Here is a 15830-nt window from a genome sequence, read left to right on the forward strand (position 1 = left end):
TGTCATGTGTAAAGTTTGAGTGTCACAAGGAGTTCAGAGATAGTGTGCCCCACCATTTGGTGGAAAATATACGCTTATTTCTTGGTAATGACAGGAGCTGTAATGTGGAAGGATAAAACAGAAGTGTTGTTTTGATAAAAGTGATTTTCTGGTAGTATATTGAGTAATGAAGCTGTTTGAGGTAAGTATGTCATTGATATTAATTACAGTACATACAGTGTCAATAAACTTACAGGAGCTGCAAGCGGTAAAACATCCTATGCTTGCTTGGCACTATATGTAATTTTGTGGTGTTCTCTGGACTTCGGCAAAGCAGAACCTGGCTGATGATAAGTATGATACTTTAAAGACATTAACATAGAAGATCATGATTGGCACCTACCCTGATATTCTTTCCTGTTATTCAGTTATTTGGTATTTGTCCAATTTTGGTTTGCAGTTTGGTTCCTATAAGTGAACATGGTTCTTGTCTTAAACTATACATTGTTGTGAAAAGACATCCCAGGATTGCTGATGTTACTAGAACCTTAATTTTACTCTTCCACCATCAGATTCTCTGTGTAATTTATGGTGTGCGTAAAGAGTCTCCGGCCTGCTCTTGCCATAGCAACCACATCTTTTGTTTTTCCTAAAAGCAAAGAAAAAAAAAATGCTTGAAATGCTAAAGCTTAATTATTAATTTTGGGGATGTTATCATTTGATTTACCATTATCATGTCCTTCAGAGGGGAAAACATTGAGGAGAAAATCCCTTGCTGGTACCAAATCGTCTATTACAATGTGTCTCTTAAGCACTGTTGTGAGAGGGAAAAGACAGAAGTTATGGCCTCATTCTAGAGAAGACTTCAGGGGGACAAAAGAGAAACTGTATTTTTTGATTTATCCTTTCGGTGCCCATTTTCCACATTGGAATACACAAAGTGTTGCCAGTTTTTAGAGAGATGTAGATTATTACGGCTTTGGCTCCTACTGCAGAATTTTTTGCTAATGGCACCACTTGAGATATATTAAAAAGACAAGTTCAAGTTTTTTGGTAGTGTAGAACCTTTTAGATCTTAACTTGTACCTTTTGAGGATCAGGCCGTGCGAGATTCTCCTCCATCCCACCAGCAATTTGTCTCCATCTCTGCGCATGAGCCACATCCCTGTCACCTCCTATTTACCTCTTGTGTCATCTTTGTGCCTTTGCAGTTCCACCAGGTATTCCCTTCCTTTCTGGGCACCAACAAGGGTGTTTTTATTTGATAGTAAACCCAAAGATACTGTCACTTTGGTTGTGGATGTAATCTCTAGAGAGGCTTGAACCAGAATTGTGAAGGCTGTCTGAGGCAACACCTCATTTCCTCTTCAGCCTGTTTTCCATAGGCATCATCTCTTCAGGCAGGACTATGCTTATTTTTGCTTTGCTCTTGCTATTAGTGATAGCTAATATTTAATGTAATAATGATCTAAAATGGGACTGGTTTTACTCTGTAGTAATCAGTTTTCAACTTACACTCACAGATAGACTTACAAAGCAAATTTCTTTTCCCATCTTGATTTGAATGTCTTACCTGCCATACCCGCATTACTTAATGGGTGTGAAATACCCAACTTCCTTCTTACAGTGCTTGTTGGAGATGGAAATATCCATGTAATTTGGAACATCACAATAGCAGATCTGACAGATTAATAGAACCCAGAATTAGGGATGTCTTTCTCCATCTCTGAAGGAGCTCTTGTTCTCCCTGTCTTGCCAGCTTGTGGAGTGAAATCAGGACTGGGATTCAGTGCTGCAAACTCTCCTCAAAAAACCCCAATTAGTTGCAGTAGGAATTTTTCACTGTCTGACATTTTGAGATTTCTCTTGGCTTTAATCCTACACGCAGTTGTATGAGTAGAAGTGAAATCAGTGTACAGTAGGATCCTACAGTAATTATCCTATCCATAGACATTATTACTTAAATGTTCATACTTCCTTATATATAAGAAATATATTTTATTCTTCTGTGGACAAGGGGTTACATTGTGAGAAGTATATTAGAAGCTGATGAATACCCAAAATATATTGGATGAATGATGAGGCTTCTGGTTCATGTAACATTGAATTATCAGATTGACTTTGTGTGTTAATGTGCCCAGGTCTGAGATATTTTCAAGAACATCTGGAATTGATGTGTTTGTCATGAATTACGCCCCAAATTTATATGTATTCATATTTTCATTTATATAATATTTATTTTAATGATACAATGAAAGGAGAGATCTGGTTTCTTCATTTTTGCTTGCATTTAGGTTTAGAGGTGAAGTGGTGTCTGCTTATGTTGGCTGTATCAATAGGTGTGAGGTAACTGAAAGAAAAAGCTTACCAAAATGTTTTTACTCAGTTTCAGTGGCACTGTGCCATTGTGGGTGTCTTCTAAGGTCCTCCTCTATTATCCAAGAACTACCTGGGTAGGCATCAGGTTCCTCATGTGTGTCAGTGGGGGCTTGATAAACTGTGCATTTGGGACCCATCAAGGTGAAGGATTTTGCCTGACTGGATCTGTTTCCTGGAGCTTGATGTGTACATCTCATTGCAGGGATGTGTAAATATGCAGCTTATGAAATCTATATCTCTGAATTTACTACTTTAAAAGATCCAAAATTGACACATTGAAAAACATTTTTCTGTCAAATATCTATGTTAAGAGATCTCCCTGCTTTGTAAGTAATACCACAAATAGCTTAGAATTGCACTAGGTAAAACATTTGATTTCAAATGCAGTTTTATAGATCCTGGTGTGTCAAGCTAAACTTCTTATAACCTCTCAGGTATTACCAAGATTTTTCTCTTTCTCCTCTCTCCACCATTGATTTCATTTTCATCTTATTCTACGGTAGTGCAAATCAAGTTCAAATGCAGTGCCACTGAGTCACAGCAATTCCACTGACACACAGAGTTCAATTGCAGTCAGGGGTCAGGGACTACAATGATGCAAACGTCAGCAGAGAGATATGCTTGGGCTGATTAGCCTGGATTTTCAGCGGGGTCAGTTACTTTGGGTAGCACCCAGCTGATGGAGCTGTGCTGTGATAACTTCTATGGGCTGATTTATTAGACATTAAGAAGGAGTTCTTCACTGTGAGGGTGCTGAAGACCTGGCACAGGTTGCCTAGAGAAGCTGTGGCTGCCCCATCCTCCCTAGTAGTGTTCAAGGGCAGGTTGGACGGGGCTTGGAGCAACCTGCTCTAGTGGAAGGTGTCCCTGCCTGCGGCAGGGGTTGGAACTGGGTGAGCTTTAAAGCCCTTTCCAACCCAGACCAGTCTGGGATTCTGCTGTCATTCTCTTCTACCAAGGAAAAATCATTGAAGCATTTTAAAACCTCTATGTTGTGTATCACACTGATGGGATATTAAAGTGTTTGCTGTGTACTCAGACCATTAAATTACATTAATCAACCTACATTGCAAATCTCTGGAGCTACCTACAAAATAAAATAGTATGTTTCTTTAGGAAGTAGAAAACATATGAGATACCAAAATATGGATCATGAACCTCCAATTTCAGTGAGGGTTCAGTATTACAATGGGTTCAGCACTTCAGTGTAATTTAAACAGGCAAGACAACTATTTTTGCTCACAGTGTGACCCTGCATTTATCCTTAATAAAAACAGCGATGAGAAAACTGAAAATAGAAAGAAACATGTGAAGGCCAAGGAAACTTGTGACAAAACAAATACAGGAAGAGGTTCCAAAGGCTGATCAGAGAAGGTCTCATTTAAAGGTTACTCTGTGCCCATTTTTGGGGTACCAGCATTTGAGTTATTGTACAGGGTTTGCCTTTACAGTGTGATACTCAGTTATTACTCAATGTGCTGTGTAACTAATCTTGCTATTTAAGTGAGAAGAGAAAAAAGTCTGATTTCTGCCTGTTTCTGTCTCTCTTTAGTTTTAAGCATCGGAGAAGGTGGATTCTGGGAAGGCAGCACCCGGGGACATATTGGATGGTTTCCTGCAGAATGCGTTGAAGAAGTTCAGTGTAAACCAAATGAAAGCAAACCAGGTAATCAGATCAAGTTCCTGTTGAGTCCTAACAATGACAAATGCAAGATCCAAGCAGAGGTAGCCTGGGCAGCAATGTGTTATACAGCAGTGGAGAATTAAATAAAGCTGAGCTGCTGAATTAAAGAATAGAGAGAGGTTTATTGATCAGATTTTACTGGATGCTGTCCAAGCAAACAGGCTTTCTCATGAGGGACTGTGCTATGAAGTACTGCAAAAGCTTTTACACAGAACTGCATGCAGACATTTTGTAAAGCATTATGCTGCCTTTCATTTCATTACAGTATGGGAGAATGGCCAATTAGACAATTAAATAATGGAAGAAGATCTGGTCAGTAATCTCCCAATCTGAAATAGTCCTACAATGTACTTAGCTCTTGTTCACAGCAGTGAAGTTACCTCTGTTGACCCTTTACAAGTTTTTAGAGGAGGCATCCATTAGTGGGATGTCTCATATATGTCCTTATTGGTGGCAAACAAAACAGAATCCCCTTTATCATACACTTGTCTTGCCATGAGTAAGTAAAACATAAACGATTTTAAGCAAGGAGTCTTTACAGTTCTGGTATAATAAAAGAAAAAGAAATGTACATTAAAGCGTAAGAATTACCTACCAGCTAGTATCTTCTCTGCTTTTAAGATGTAAAGACATGCTCTCTAATTAAAAGCTCATTATGAATGAGTTCTGAGAGTATAATTCATGTTTTCCAGGAGTGTATTCAGTTTTAAATTCACTATTTATGTGCTTTGGATATCTGACGTATTGATTAAGAACATTGGGCATTGCACAAACAATATGCTAAACTTTATGCCTTGTGTCATTCATTCACAAACATTAATGTATGTCATCATAAACTGCACAGGTTTACTTACCTTCTTTCATGTATACCCACTGCATAAAATGATAGAATGGGATAGGATGCACTGGGCAAGATAATACTTCCAGAGTAATAAGGATTTGGAAATATTTGTAATATTTGATAAATATTTTCATTTTGCTGGTTGTAATGGAAGCTGAGTTTAAGGGATGAGCAGAAGAGGAGGTAAGAAGTTCGCTTTGGTAATACAAAAACTTGTGTAAGGGAATGAGGCACCAGGGACATGGCTCTAGGTAACTAAACACTATAAGGTTATACTTCCTATTCTATTTCCCTCCCTAAAGAGTGAAAGAGAAGGAGGCAAAACCAGGTCTGATATTTGGAGAGAATGGTTTTAGGCTCTGAGAACAGACAGAGAGTAAGTTGTGCAGGGCTTAAGAACAAATCAGAATGTAAAGATGGAGGACCGTTAAACCAGAAGACTGAGGTTTGAATAGGCAAATCTAGGAGCAGTGCAATTCTCAAATACTAGATGTAAAAAGAGGGTAACAAGTTGCAGTTCCAGTTTGACTTCATTTGTTGGAAACTTTATGAAAATGAATAAATGCATCAGTGTGGAACCTGAGCGGGTGAAGAGCAACATGTGAACTGTTCTGAAGATCCTTCAATGAAGCCTTGATTGAAAGACTTCAGAAAGGTATATTCTAGATAAGAAACTCATCACAGCCACCTTTCTTGAGTCTGTCACATCAACTCTGCATTACATTCGAGCTGTGCATTTGCCTCCAAATCTGAAGAAAATACTGGGAAGGGGCATGAGGTGAAGTTATAAAGTACAGAAGGAGGGAGATTTGCATCTTTAGTGGTTTTGAAGAGAAGGTAACCAAAGTTCTGTCAAAAATCCTTAAAGATCCTTTCAGCAAATACTGTAGGAAGTGGATTCAGTGGATGGTGTGATGGCATGATTGCTTGAATATATGTCAGGATTGGGTCTGAGCAAAAATTTCTTTGATCATCCAAAGGAAAATGAAGAAAATAATTGGCAAAGAATAGTAAAAGGATTTCCCAGATGGAGGTGTTAAAAGGATATGAACAGAAATATCTCACAAATTTTCTGTCAGGAAGTTATGCAAACTTAACACCGTGTGTCTGGCAAAACACCGGAGCATTTACTGCAGTCTGTACCTATTGCATACTATTGTCTTTCTCATTGCTTTTCCTATTTGCTTATAATACAGTGTGAATAATAATGTTAAGTAGCTTAAGGCTTTAATTATACCATTCTTCTACTCTATATAAGATATAATCAAATAAGAGCAAAATGGGCACATTTTCTATACCTTTGAACTTACTTTCTACACCTTTGAACTTACGCAGTCACATATTTTACTGGGGTATCCTGAAAAATGCCCTGCACCCAGAAAGCATAAATGAGGTACAGTGCTTCTCTGTGTAATGCAGCAGAGGTTGGAGCTGTGAGTATGAAAGATACGAAATCAAGAGAGTGTGCCTTATTATTATTGAAATACGGTATGGACTGAAAGCAGCTGGTCGCTGAGTTCTCTATGCAGTTTAGTTTCATTCCCTTTGCATAGGAAACAATGACAATGAAAGAGAAGAGCTTTATAAGCAAAACCCAGCCTGTACTCCCTCTGAGTACAAAATGCAAAAGTAATTTAGAAAAATGTGTTAAGCATGGTGAAATGATTAGAAATTAAATTAGGTCTTCTGGGATGGCTGAAAGAACATCAGCTGAGAAACATCACAAACTGGTGCTGTAGCAGGAATTTGCATCCTGGACTTTGCAGAGCAGCAGAACTTCTTATGGTAATGATTTAGAAAGCGGATCATTTTAATGTGTAGGAAATGAATCTGAAACTCAGCCTTTTTCAGACCAGCACCAAAGTAACTGTTCTTTCCTCTAAATGAGGTTTAGGAACATTTCTTCAAAGAGCTTCCCTTTGCTATTAAGTTTGAATAATGGTGTTTAATAGCAGCTTGTCATTTGCACACCATGAATGAAGGAAAGAGGAATAGTTCTTGGAAAAAAACAAACCACAATTAAACACTATGTGCCCAGTAAAACTGGCAGGCAGGTGTTTCATGTCATGCTGATGTATAATCTCACTCCTAAGAGAAGTTCCAGTTTCAGGGAACTTCACTGCCATCCCAACTGTTCCCTGGAAGCAGGCAGTACCGAACAGCACCTGGTCCCTGTGATCTCCTCAAAGATGTCATGCTAGCTTGGCAGGGTCTTTTTTCCTACCAAAAATCATGTTGACTGGCATTAATTCTGTATCCCTTCTTTAATCCTTCAGTAATTGAGACTTGTAGGAATGATTCCATTATTTTGCCAGGATAGATGCCAGGCTTATTGGCATTTAATTATCCAGGTTGTCTCATTTGCCCTTTCATAGCACAGGACCTGCTGCCTTTCAGTCTTAAGAAGTTGCCTTGACATTTTGAGATCTAATGAACAAAGAACACCAAAGGAAATCATTATCAGTGGTCTGCTGAGTTCTTGTGCCTGCTTTGAAAAAATGCTTAGACACAAAACCGTCTGCCACCTCATTTTAAAAGAAGTGCAGCCTTAGGAGCCAGTTTTTAACATTCTCCAGTGTTATGCTTAGAGTGAAGGTATTCCTTCAGGTGAGATTGATACAACATCTTGCTTTATCCCTGTACAAACACAGAATACAAGTGTTACATATTTCTTCTTTCTGCTTTGACACTTTCCCTATGTTATTTAGTGATGAACCAGTTCATTACTTAAATTTCCTTTGTATTCCTAAATATACAATGCTTTTTTGAACAAAATGTTCTGTTAGAAGAAAGTTCTGTGCAGGAGAAGCTTGATTTGTATAAAATCCAAGTTAACTGAAATCTATGCAGATGTGAAGCACTACCTCGAGTTAATAGATATAGGATTTATTAGCTAAGTGCTGTTGGTGCTGCAGAGAATCTTGGGTTGTCTTGCATCTCTGGCAGCAGTAGTTTGCATCCACTGAGAATACAGTGTGTGACATAGCTTTGTTTAGTTTTTCTGCCTATAAAAAGAAGCAAGGCTTTTCATTTGACCTGCTTATTCTCCCTTCAAAATTCATTCTCCTTCTTAGAATAGTAACAGTTCCTACCTAATACCTGCCAATGGGAAATGAAATACAGAAGAATCTGTTGTCCATAAAATCAGCTGCCCCTCCAATGGAAGACACAGTTTTCATTCTTCTGCTTAGGTTAGGTATTTCTATTTGCTTTTCTTCCATCATTGGGTCTTACTCTGATTGGAGAGATTTACTACAGAAATGCTATTAGACTTGTGATTTTATACTCCATGTCCTTCAGAATTCACATTATCTGATTGCACATAACTGATGTGCAGTATTTGCTTTCAAGCTGGAAGTTATCTTTAATTATACTGGCTTCACCATTTATTATCCCTTCCTCCCTTATGTGCCTGAAGAAATCTTAGATTTTACAAACGATACTGAAACGAAGGCAGATTCTGCATGTCTTTTAGTAATCCTTGCTGTCTTGCACCTCTTGGCCTCCTCAGTGCACCTTTCTCCGAGTTCCATGCTCATCCTTAACATCATCTTTGGGGTGACTTTTCATTCAGTAGCATCCTCCATGAATTTTTCTATCCTGCGGCCTTGGCATACACCTTACTAATAGTTGTAGTTGCTATTTGAGTCCTGAGAGTTTATTTCATAGAATCATATAATAGTTAAGGTTGGAAAGGACCTCAAGATCATCTAGTTCCAACCCCCCTGCCATGGACAGGGACACCTCACACTAAACCATCCCACACAAGGCTTCATCCAACCTGGCCTTGAACACCGCCAGGGATGGAGCACTCACAACCTCCCTGGGCAACCCATTCCAGCGTCTCACCACCCTAACGGGAAAGAATTTCCCCCTTATATCCAATTTAAACTTCCCCTGTTTAAGTTTTAACATATTACCCCTTGTCCTGTCACTACAGTCCCTGACGAATAGTCTCTCCCCACCATCCTTACAGGCCCCCTTCAGGTACTGGAAAGCTGCTATTAGGTCCTCACGCAGCCTTCTCTTCTCCAGGCTGAACAGCCCCAACTTCCTCAGCCTGTCTTCATACAGGAGGTGCTCCAGTCCCCTGATCATCCTCGTGTCCTCCTCTGGACTTGTTCCAACAGTTCCATGTCCTTTTTATGTTGAGGACACCAGAACTGCACACAGTACTCCAGGTGAGGTCTCACAAGAGCAGGGTAGAGGGGCAGGATCACCTCTTTCGCCCTGCTGGTCACGCTCCTTTTGATGCAGCCCAGGATACGGTTGGCTTTCTGGACTAGATCTAATCGGTGTCTTGAACCACCATTTGCAGTTGTTCAAGAGCTCATTTTTCCATAAAAGAATCCAATTTCCAAATTCTGGTCTGTTCCGTCCTGTGAGCTCAGCAGAGGGGGCAGCACTTACCGATACATTACCAATGCTAATGTAGATGCGCCCATGCTGACCTCTAGTGTCCCTGGTGCTCTGAGCAGACACTATCTGGCATCTAAACTGGGGGTTCTCTTTCTGAATGTCTGTACTGAAACGTTTGGTGTGGCTTATTCTTGAGGTTCCTGCACCTTGAAAACATCATGACAGATTATCCAGCAGCGGTATAGTTCCCTTGCCCATTTCTTTTTGTGTATGTAGTCATACACAAATGCCATAAGCAAAAATTGCAGCATTTCTTACCCAGCATTCCCTCTAGATTTCAGAAATCACCAAACAAGTCAAAGTTGTGCTAATAAAATGCATGCTTTGCTACCCAGACTGCTACTTCTGAGGTATAGAATGGTCTTTTTTTCTGTGTTCTTAGTTTTTAACACCTCGTGAAGTCAATAAAACCAGATTTGTGCCTCATTTCCACCATCCCTTTTTGTAACTGGCACAACAGTCTAGTCAGCCAGCCTGCTAGAAAACTGAGCTGCCTTCTTTCAAAAAGGGAAGTTGCCTTTGCTGTGCACGGAGCAGCCAACATCTGCATGAGTAGCTGTTCTGTCCTCTGTGGACATAGAGCTTGGCACACACTGTATATGAAAGGTTTCTTCCCCTTCTCGGTCACATCAAGGTTGCTTTCTCCGTGCTGCCTTTTGCAAGAGTCAGCAACATTTTTTGTCCACTAAAATGTACCTGGGTACTGTTTGAAAAAACAATAGTTGGCATAAGAGAATGCTGGGGAAGGGACCCACTAGCAGTGAGTGGTTATATGCCAGAGCATAAGCTGCAGCCTTCACTGTGTCCTGTATGGACATACATAGGCTGCCCGGAGTGCTAAAACACTATATTTCCCTGGCTTCTGCTCTTAGGTAGCTTACAGTTAATTTCAAGCATGTCCTGTTTAACTTGCATGGGAAGGTGGGTGCTATAAAATGAAACTCTGGCATTTTTTTTTATAGCTTTTTAAGCAGTGGTGGAATCACCATCCCTACAAACTGTGTAAACAAAAACAAAGCCCTTAAGTGACATGGTTTAATGGTGGACTTGGCGGTCCTGGGGTAAAGGTTGGACTTGATGATCTTAAAGGTCTTTTCCAGTCTGGTTGATTCTGTGATTCTATCTCAGGGTAGTGATATGGTAGGTATACTGCAAAACAGTGTCATTACTGGTTGTGCTCCACAGAAATTCAGTCTCTGTATGTGTGTGCACCCCATTGCATCCCAGTGTAGAACAGAAAGGCCTGGAAGTCTCCAGCCCCAAATCGTCAAGCCCAGAGGATGTGGCGAAGCTCGTGTTCACACATACGGGTTTCTTTCCTGAATAGAAAAGGGAAAAACATGTACCCATCTTAAACCTGATATGCCAGCAGAGCACAGCTTGTGTGTACATCCGAAGGACCCCAGTGGGAGTAGACCTGGCCCTCAGCCAGCTGCAATAGAGCACTTGGATACAACCATCACCCTTCTCCTTCCTGTAAGTTCAGGGTCACCTGGTTTTGGCAGTCAGGGGCTACATTTACACAGATGAATAGTTTAAGATGTGTTTAAAGTCTCTGATGAGGCTTTATTCAGTTTTCATCCAGGTAGTAGTTCCTGAACTCTTGTAAAAGTGCAATCTGCGAGTTGTAGCTCTGGTCCTTCTAGAAGAAGGACAGGAGTCTTGTTTTACCAGATTTGCCGTTTGGACATAATAGATAGCCAAAACATAATCAGCTGTAAAAGCACTCCCTAATCACACGTAATTGTTCATGTAAAAGTCAGCACTGGAAGAAGAAAACAGCAAAAATCTTTTCATCCAGCCTTTCCCCTTAATTACCTTTTAGAAGTGATCCAGAGTAGAAAAATCCTTTTTAAACAACTTCTTCTTTTGTTCGGATCAGTTCTGGCTGATGGGAATGGAAAAACACTGTAGAGATTATTAGAAAAATCCTATAAACTAAATGACTTTGAAAACCACTGGCAGGAAGAGGGTTTCAATGAGACAGAAGAGCCTGCATATAAGAGATGCTGTCTGACCAGATAAGCACCTCGTAAATGCTCCTTCCACATGATTTCACCTTGACTAGAAGGTACCTGTGTGCCTGTGACGAAATTACTGTGCAACTTAAAGTGCTTGGCATGAACAGCAGCAGTTTAGGACAGAACATTGCTGCAGCTGGAAGGCCTAAAAGAGGGAAAGTACAAAAGTGTCGTGGTTTAAACCAATCCACACAGGTCGTCCACTCACCCCCCCCCCCCGACCCTCCCCACTCCCGGAGGGATGGGGAGGAAAATCAGGAGAATGTAACTCCCACGGGTTGAGATAAGAACAGCCCAGTAACTAAGGTATAACACAAACCACTGCTGCTACCACCAATGATAATATTGATAAGAGAAAATAACAAGAGAATACGATACCACCGCCGAACGAGTTCGACCCCCCCGAAGAGCCAGAGCCTGCCCCTTCCGGGTAACTTCCAGTTCCCCCTCCAGGCATGACGTGCTATGGTATGGAATACCTCCTTGGCTAGTTCGGGTCAGGTGTCCTGTCTCTGCTTCCTCCCGGCCTCCCTCGTCCCCAGCAGAGCATGAGACTCACAGAGTCCTTGGCCAGAATAAACATTACCTAGCAACAATTAAAAACAATCGGTGTTATCAGCTCTCTGCCCAGGCTGGAAGTCAAAACACAGAGCTTGCACCAGTTACTAAGAAGGAGCAAAACGGCTCCTGGTAAACCCAGGACAAAAAACAATTTAAATAAATAAGAAGGGAGAGGAACATTTTTGTTAGGAAACTTTATCCATGCTTGTTTGAGGATCATTGCCCAGCTCTCGAACCCCGATACCCAGAGCTCCAACTGACAGGTCAGACAGTATATCCCCCTGCCTTGGAGGATACTGCCCAAAATGATTACCTCGGAAATAACTATTTTCTGCCTTGCCTCTATGTTTTGCACAATGAACAACATAGCTCACATGATTCGGAAAAGTTTCATCCTTTCAGAAGTGATTTTCTGCCACAAAATATGTTCCCCATACACAAATTTGTAGTTAAGAACTGTGACTAGGTGGCAAAACCCAGCACAGTGATCATTCACAAAGATACTGTGTTCTGTTGTATGGCTTAGAAGGATCAGGAGTATGCTATGTAGTATGTTTTGCATTCCCCTCCATCAATCATAGCAGCCTTCCAGTATCTGAGGGGGGCCTATAGCATGCTGGGGAGGGACTCTTCATTAGGGACTGTAGTGACAGGACAAGGAGTAACAGGTTAAAACTTAAACAGGGGAAGTTTAGACTGGATATAAGGAAGAAGTTCTTTCCTGTTAGGGTGGTGAGGCACTGGAATGGGTTGCCCAGGGAGGCTGTGAATGCTCCATCCGTGGCAGTGTTCAAGGCCAGGTTGAACGAAGCCTTGGGTGAGATGGTTTAGTGTGAGGTGTCCCTGCGCATGGCAGGAGGTTTGGAACTGGATGACTTTAAGGTCCTTTCCAACCCTTACTGTTCTATGAATCAGTGGGAAAAATACTTTATACTGGAGAAAGAAAGTCAATGCAAAGAATGAGATCCGAGGTGCTGGCAAGCCAGTCCACAAACCCCAGCTGACAGAGGAGCTTGGTGCAGTAATATTCAGCTAGTTCTGACAGCTCTCTGTAGCTGAGGATGTAAATCAACTCCACTTTTTGTCTCAAGTAATGGCAATTTAAAGAATAAACCTCAGCAAATTTCTGCACTTCAGCTTTGCTGAGCAAAGCCTTTGTGTTCTCAGAAATGATAAACAGCAGTGTGGGAAAAGACTTCTAAATGAATTATTACTCAATAATAATAGTAATTTGGAAGCAGAGGTAACTTTGGAGCTGGTTTTGTCTGCAATCTGTCCATGGGATGGAGTCACATGGAGCTTCACACACAACCTAGTAAATGTGTGTGTTCTCTCTGACCAAGGGTGCCTTGAAAGACCTTGCAGCCTTTCAGCTTTGGTCTTCTGACCAAGATGCAATGGAGCTTTCTTACTATAATGGTAGTATTTGTAAGAAATATTGTGGAAGACTGAATCTAGCAACTCATTTCATTGTTCAACTTCTCTCTCTCAAATGACAGTGGTTTTCCTTTGCTAATGGTACGAGTTTAGTTTCAAGAAGAGTAAAATAAAGTATCCCATGATAATAACTTCAGAATTTATCCAGAAAAACAGCAAATTATTCCAGAGAAAGAAAGTCCAAGCCTAGGTGTAGAGCTTGTAGGGAGTGTAATCCTGTCTGCATCTTCATCTCTGAATAATAACTTTTAATTCATAATATTTTACTCCCTTGACTCCTCGGCTGATGTGCATTTCATCCCTTTCACTTGATTTTCATGCTTGCTAAGAGCCACTTAGGAATAACTCTGATCAGCTGAGAAGGACCAACACAATTCTCTAAAGCTTTGAAATAGGCTAAAAATGAATTGCACAGCAATATAAAAGTAAACTTACATGTTAGGCAACTCAACATTTCAAGTGCATCTGGGATTGCTGATGTGTAAAATCAGACATGCAAGTGTGGAGCTTTTCCTTTTCTGATTTGTTCTGCATGTTTTCCTCAGAAATATGTCTATCAAACCATAGAGCATAAAAAAGTACAGACTCTAAGGAGTGTCTCAAGGAGAATGGAGTGACCATTATAATGTCTGTCTTTTACTTCCAGTGATGTGTCCACCATTCCCTTCCAAAATCACAGTCCAAGCCAATTCAAGCCTGACAGCATATATAGATACCAAAAATGTCTAATGTTACAAATCACTTTAGAAGTGCAAAAAAGAAAGAGGTATAAAGTGAATGAATTATAAAGTGATACAGCCTCCTGAGGGATTTAAGCCCAATTATTGGTTTAAGACAGAACAACTCAGCCTGTGGCAGAATTTGAGCAGCGCTGTTCTGCATGTGCTAACAGTCTAGAAATAATACTGAACTCCTAGTTGTCATGTGAAGCTCCACATACAATGTGGGTTTATTTCAAACCATCAAAGTCTAGGGTCAAATTATTGGAGTTTTAACCAATTTGCCGTATCTCAATAATTATTAATAGTAAAAAATCCTTTGCTTTCACCTTGTGGAATTTTGGAGCGTTTCGAATTTCATAAAGAATATGTATTTTGATAGTAACATCTTCTCCCTGTACTAATGGTTCTTTATATTTATTAGAGATGCTACTTAGTCTCTTATGATCCTATGATTGAATGTGCTTGATGTTTGCTCTTGCTATAAATATATTAAATTATGGCAGCAATAGGTTTTAGCTGTTATTTTTATTTTACATCCATTTTTTCCTGACATTCTCTTTAGTCAGGATCTCTGATGCACCTGGGCAAATATTCTTTGTATCAGAATATAACTTCTGTTAAAATCATCCTGGCTATCTATCAGCATTAAAGTAAGTGCCATATTTCATTGAACTCATCTCATTTAGCATGACCTAACACTTTTTAAAGCCATTTACTTAAAATGGCTGATACAAAGCGAGGCAGGTCTCAGCTCTATGCATATGCTGAAAGTGTTGATAAGTCATCTTTTCCTCCTCTAATCTCCCAAATGACACATTTGGGTTTTTTTTCCCTTCTTATTTTTAATGGTTCAGATAAAAAGGCTTGACAACAGAGCTTGAAACCCCTTTGAAACACTCCCCAGTTATTTGAGATAAAATTCATATTAATTTAAGGAAGATGATAGGGTATCTACTTACAGTAATGGCAGTGCTGAAGGTGATCAGGAAAATGATACCTAAGTAGCAGCAGCTGTTAGATAATCCATATTCTGGTCATAAATTAGGTCATTGCTTTTTGCTTCCATACCTGCCTGCAACAAAAGAGAATGGAAATGGGCTTTTTCCAGCTTCCTAAAAGATGAGCCAAGGCCTGATGGTGAGAAAATGACTTGATAATACACTGCTTGATGGCAGTAACTGATCATAGTAGAAGCAATGTAAAAACAAGGATATTATTTTGATTCATTAAAAACCCCAATCAGTTATTACATTACATGCCACTTGCTGATTGCAGCATGAGCCATGTAAGTGGAATACTTCTCTTGCTGGAGAGCTCTGCTGATTTTGGTATTGGACGAGTATGAAAGGGAAGCTCTGGAGCCTCACCTTGGTTTCTGAACTGTTAACGCAGACTAGTGAGGTAAGGGGTTTAAAGTGTAATTTCCTCAAATGCAGATCATTTTCTCTCCAACATTTCATCTTGGCTCAATAAGCTCGAGGTAGGAAGCCCCAGACCTGAGCAGCATCTCAGGCGGCCTTCAGCAAGGTCACAAGGAGTTGTTTTTCTGTTAGAGGCCTCACACACTCTTTTCTCCCTCAAATTCTTGTTGCTTCCTGTCTCCAGATGTCTTGTTCTTGGATATCTGCCACTGTTCTGTACCTGCTTGTGGGGGGGAGCACAGTCAGATGGGACTGGTCAGCGTGGTTGCAGCAGATCTTCTGAGCAGTGGGTTTAAATGTTATGCCTCCAGTAACTTTGAAACTCGCTGTGCCAGAGCTGTGCTTACTCAGCCTTGCAATATCCAC

The 15830-nt window shown here is 40.4% G+C and overlaps 1 protein-coding gene across 2 annotated transcripts in view; it reads left to right on the forward strand.

The window, feature by feature from the left end:
• SHANK2 (SH3 and multiple ankyrin repeat domains 2) overlaps positions 1-15830 on the forward strand; it is a 366357-nt gene that overhangs the window by 146731 nt on the left and 203796 nt on the right. For both annotated transcript variants that reach the window (XM_065685197.1, XM_065685198.1), the window contains one exon: positions 3911-4024. In XM_065685197.1, coding sequence (XP_065541269.1) covers positions 3911-4024 — 114 coding nt within the window. The remainder of the gene's footprint in view (positions 1-3910; positions 4025-15830) is intronic.

Source organism: Lathamus discolor, chromosome 6, assembly GCF_037157495.1.
Source record: "Lathamus discolor isolate bLatDis1 chromosome 6, bLatDis1.hap1, whole genome shotgun sequence".
In the NCBI taxonomy this organism is placed as follows: domain Eukaryota; kingdom Metazoa; phylum Chordata; class Aves; order Psittaciformes; family Psittacidae; genus Lathamus; species Lathamus discolor.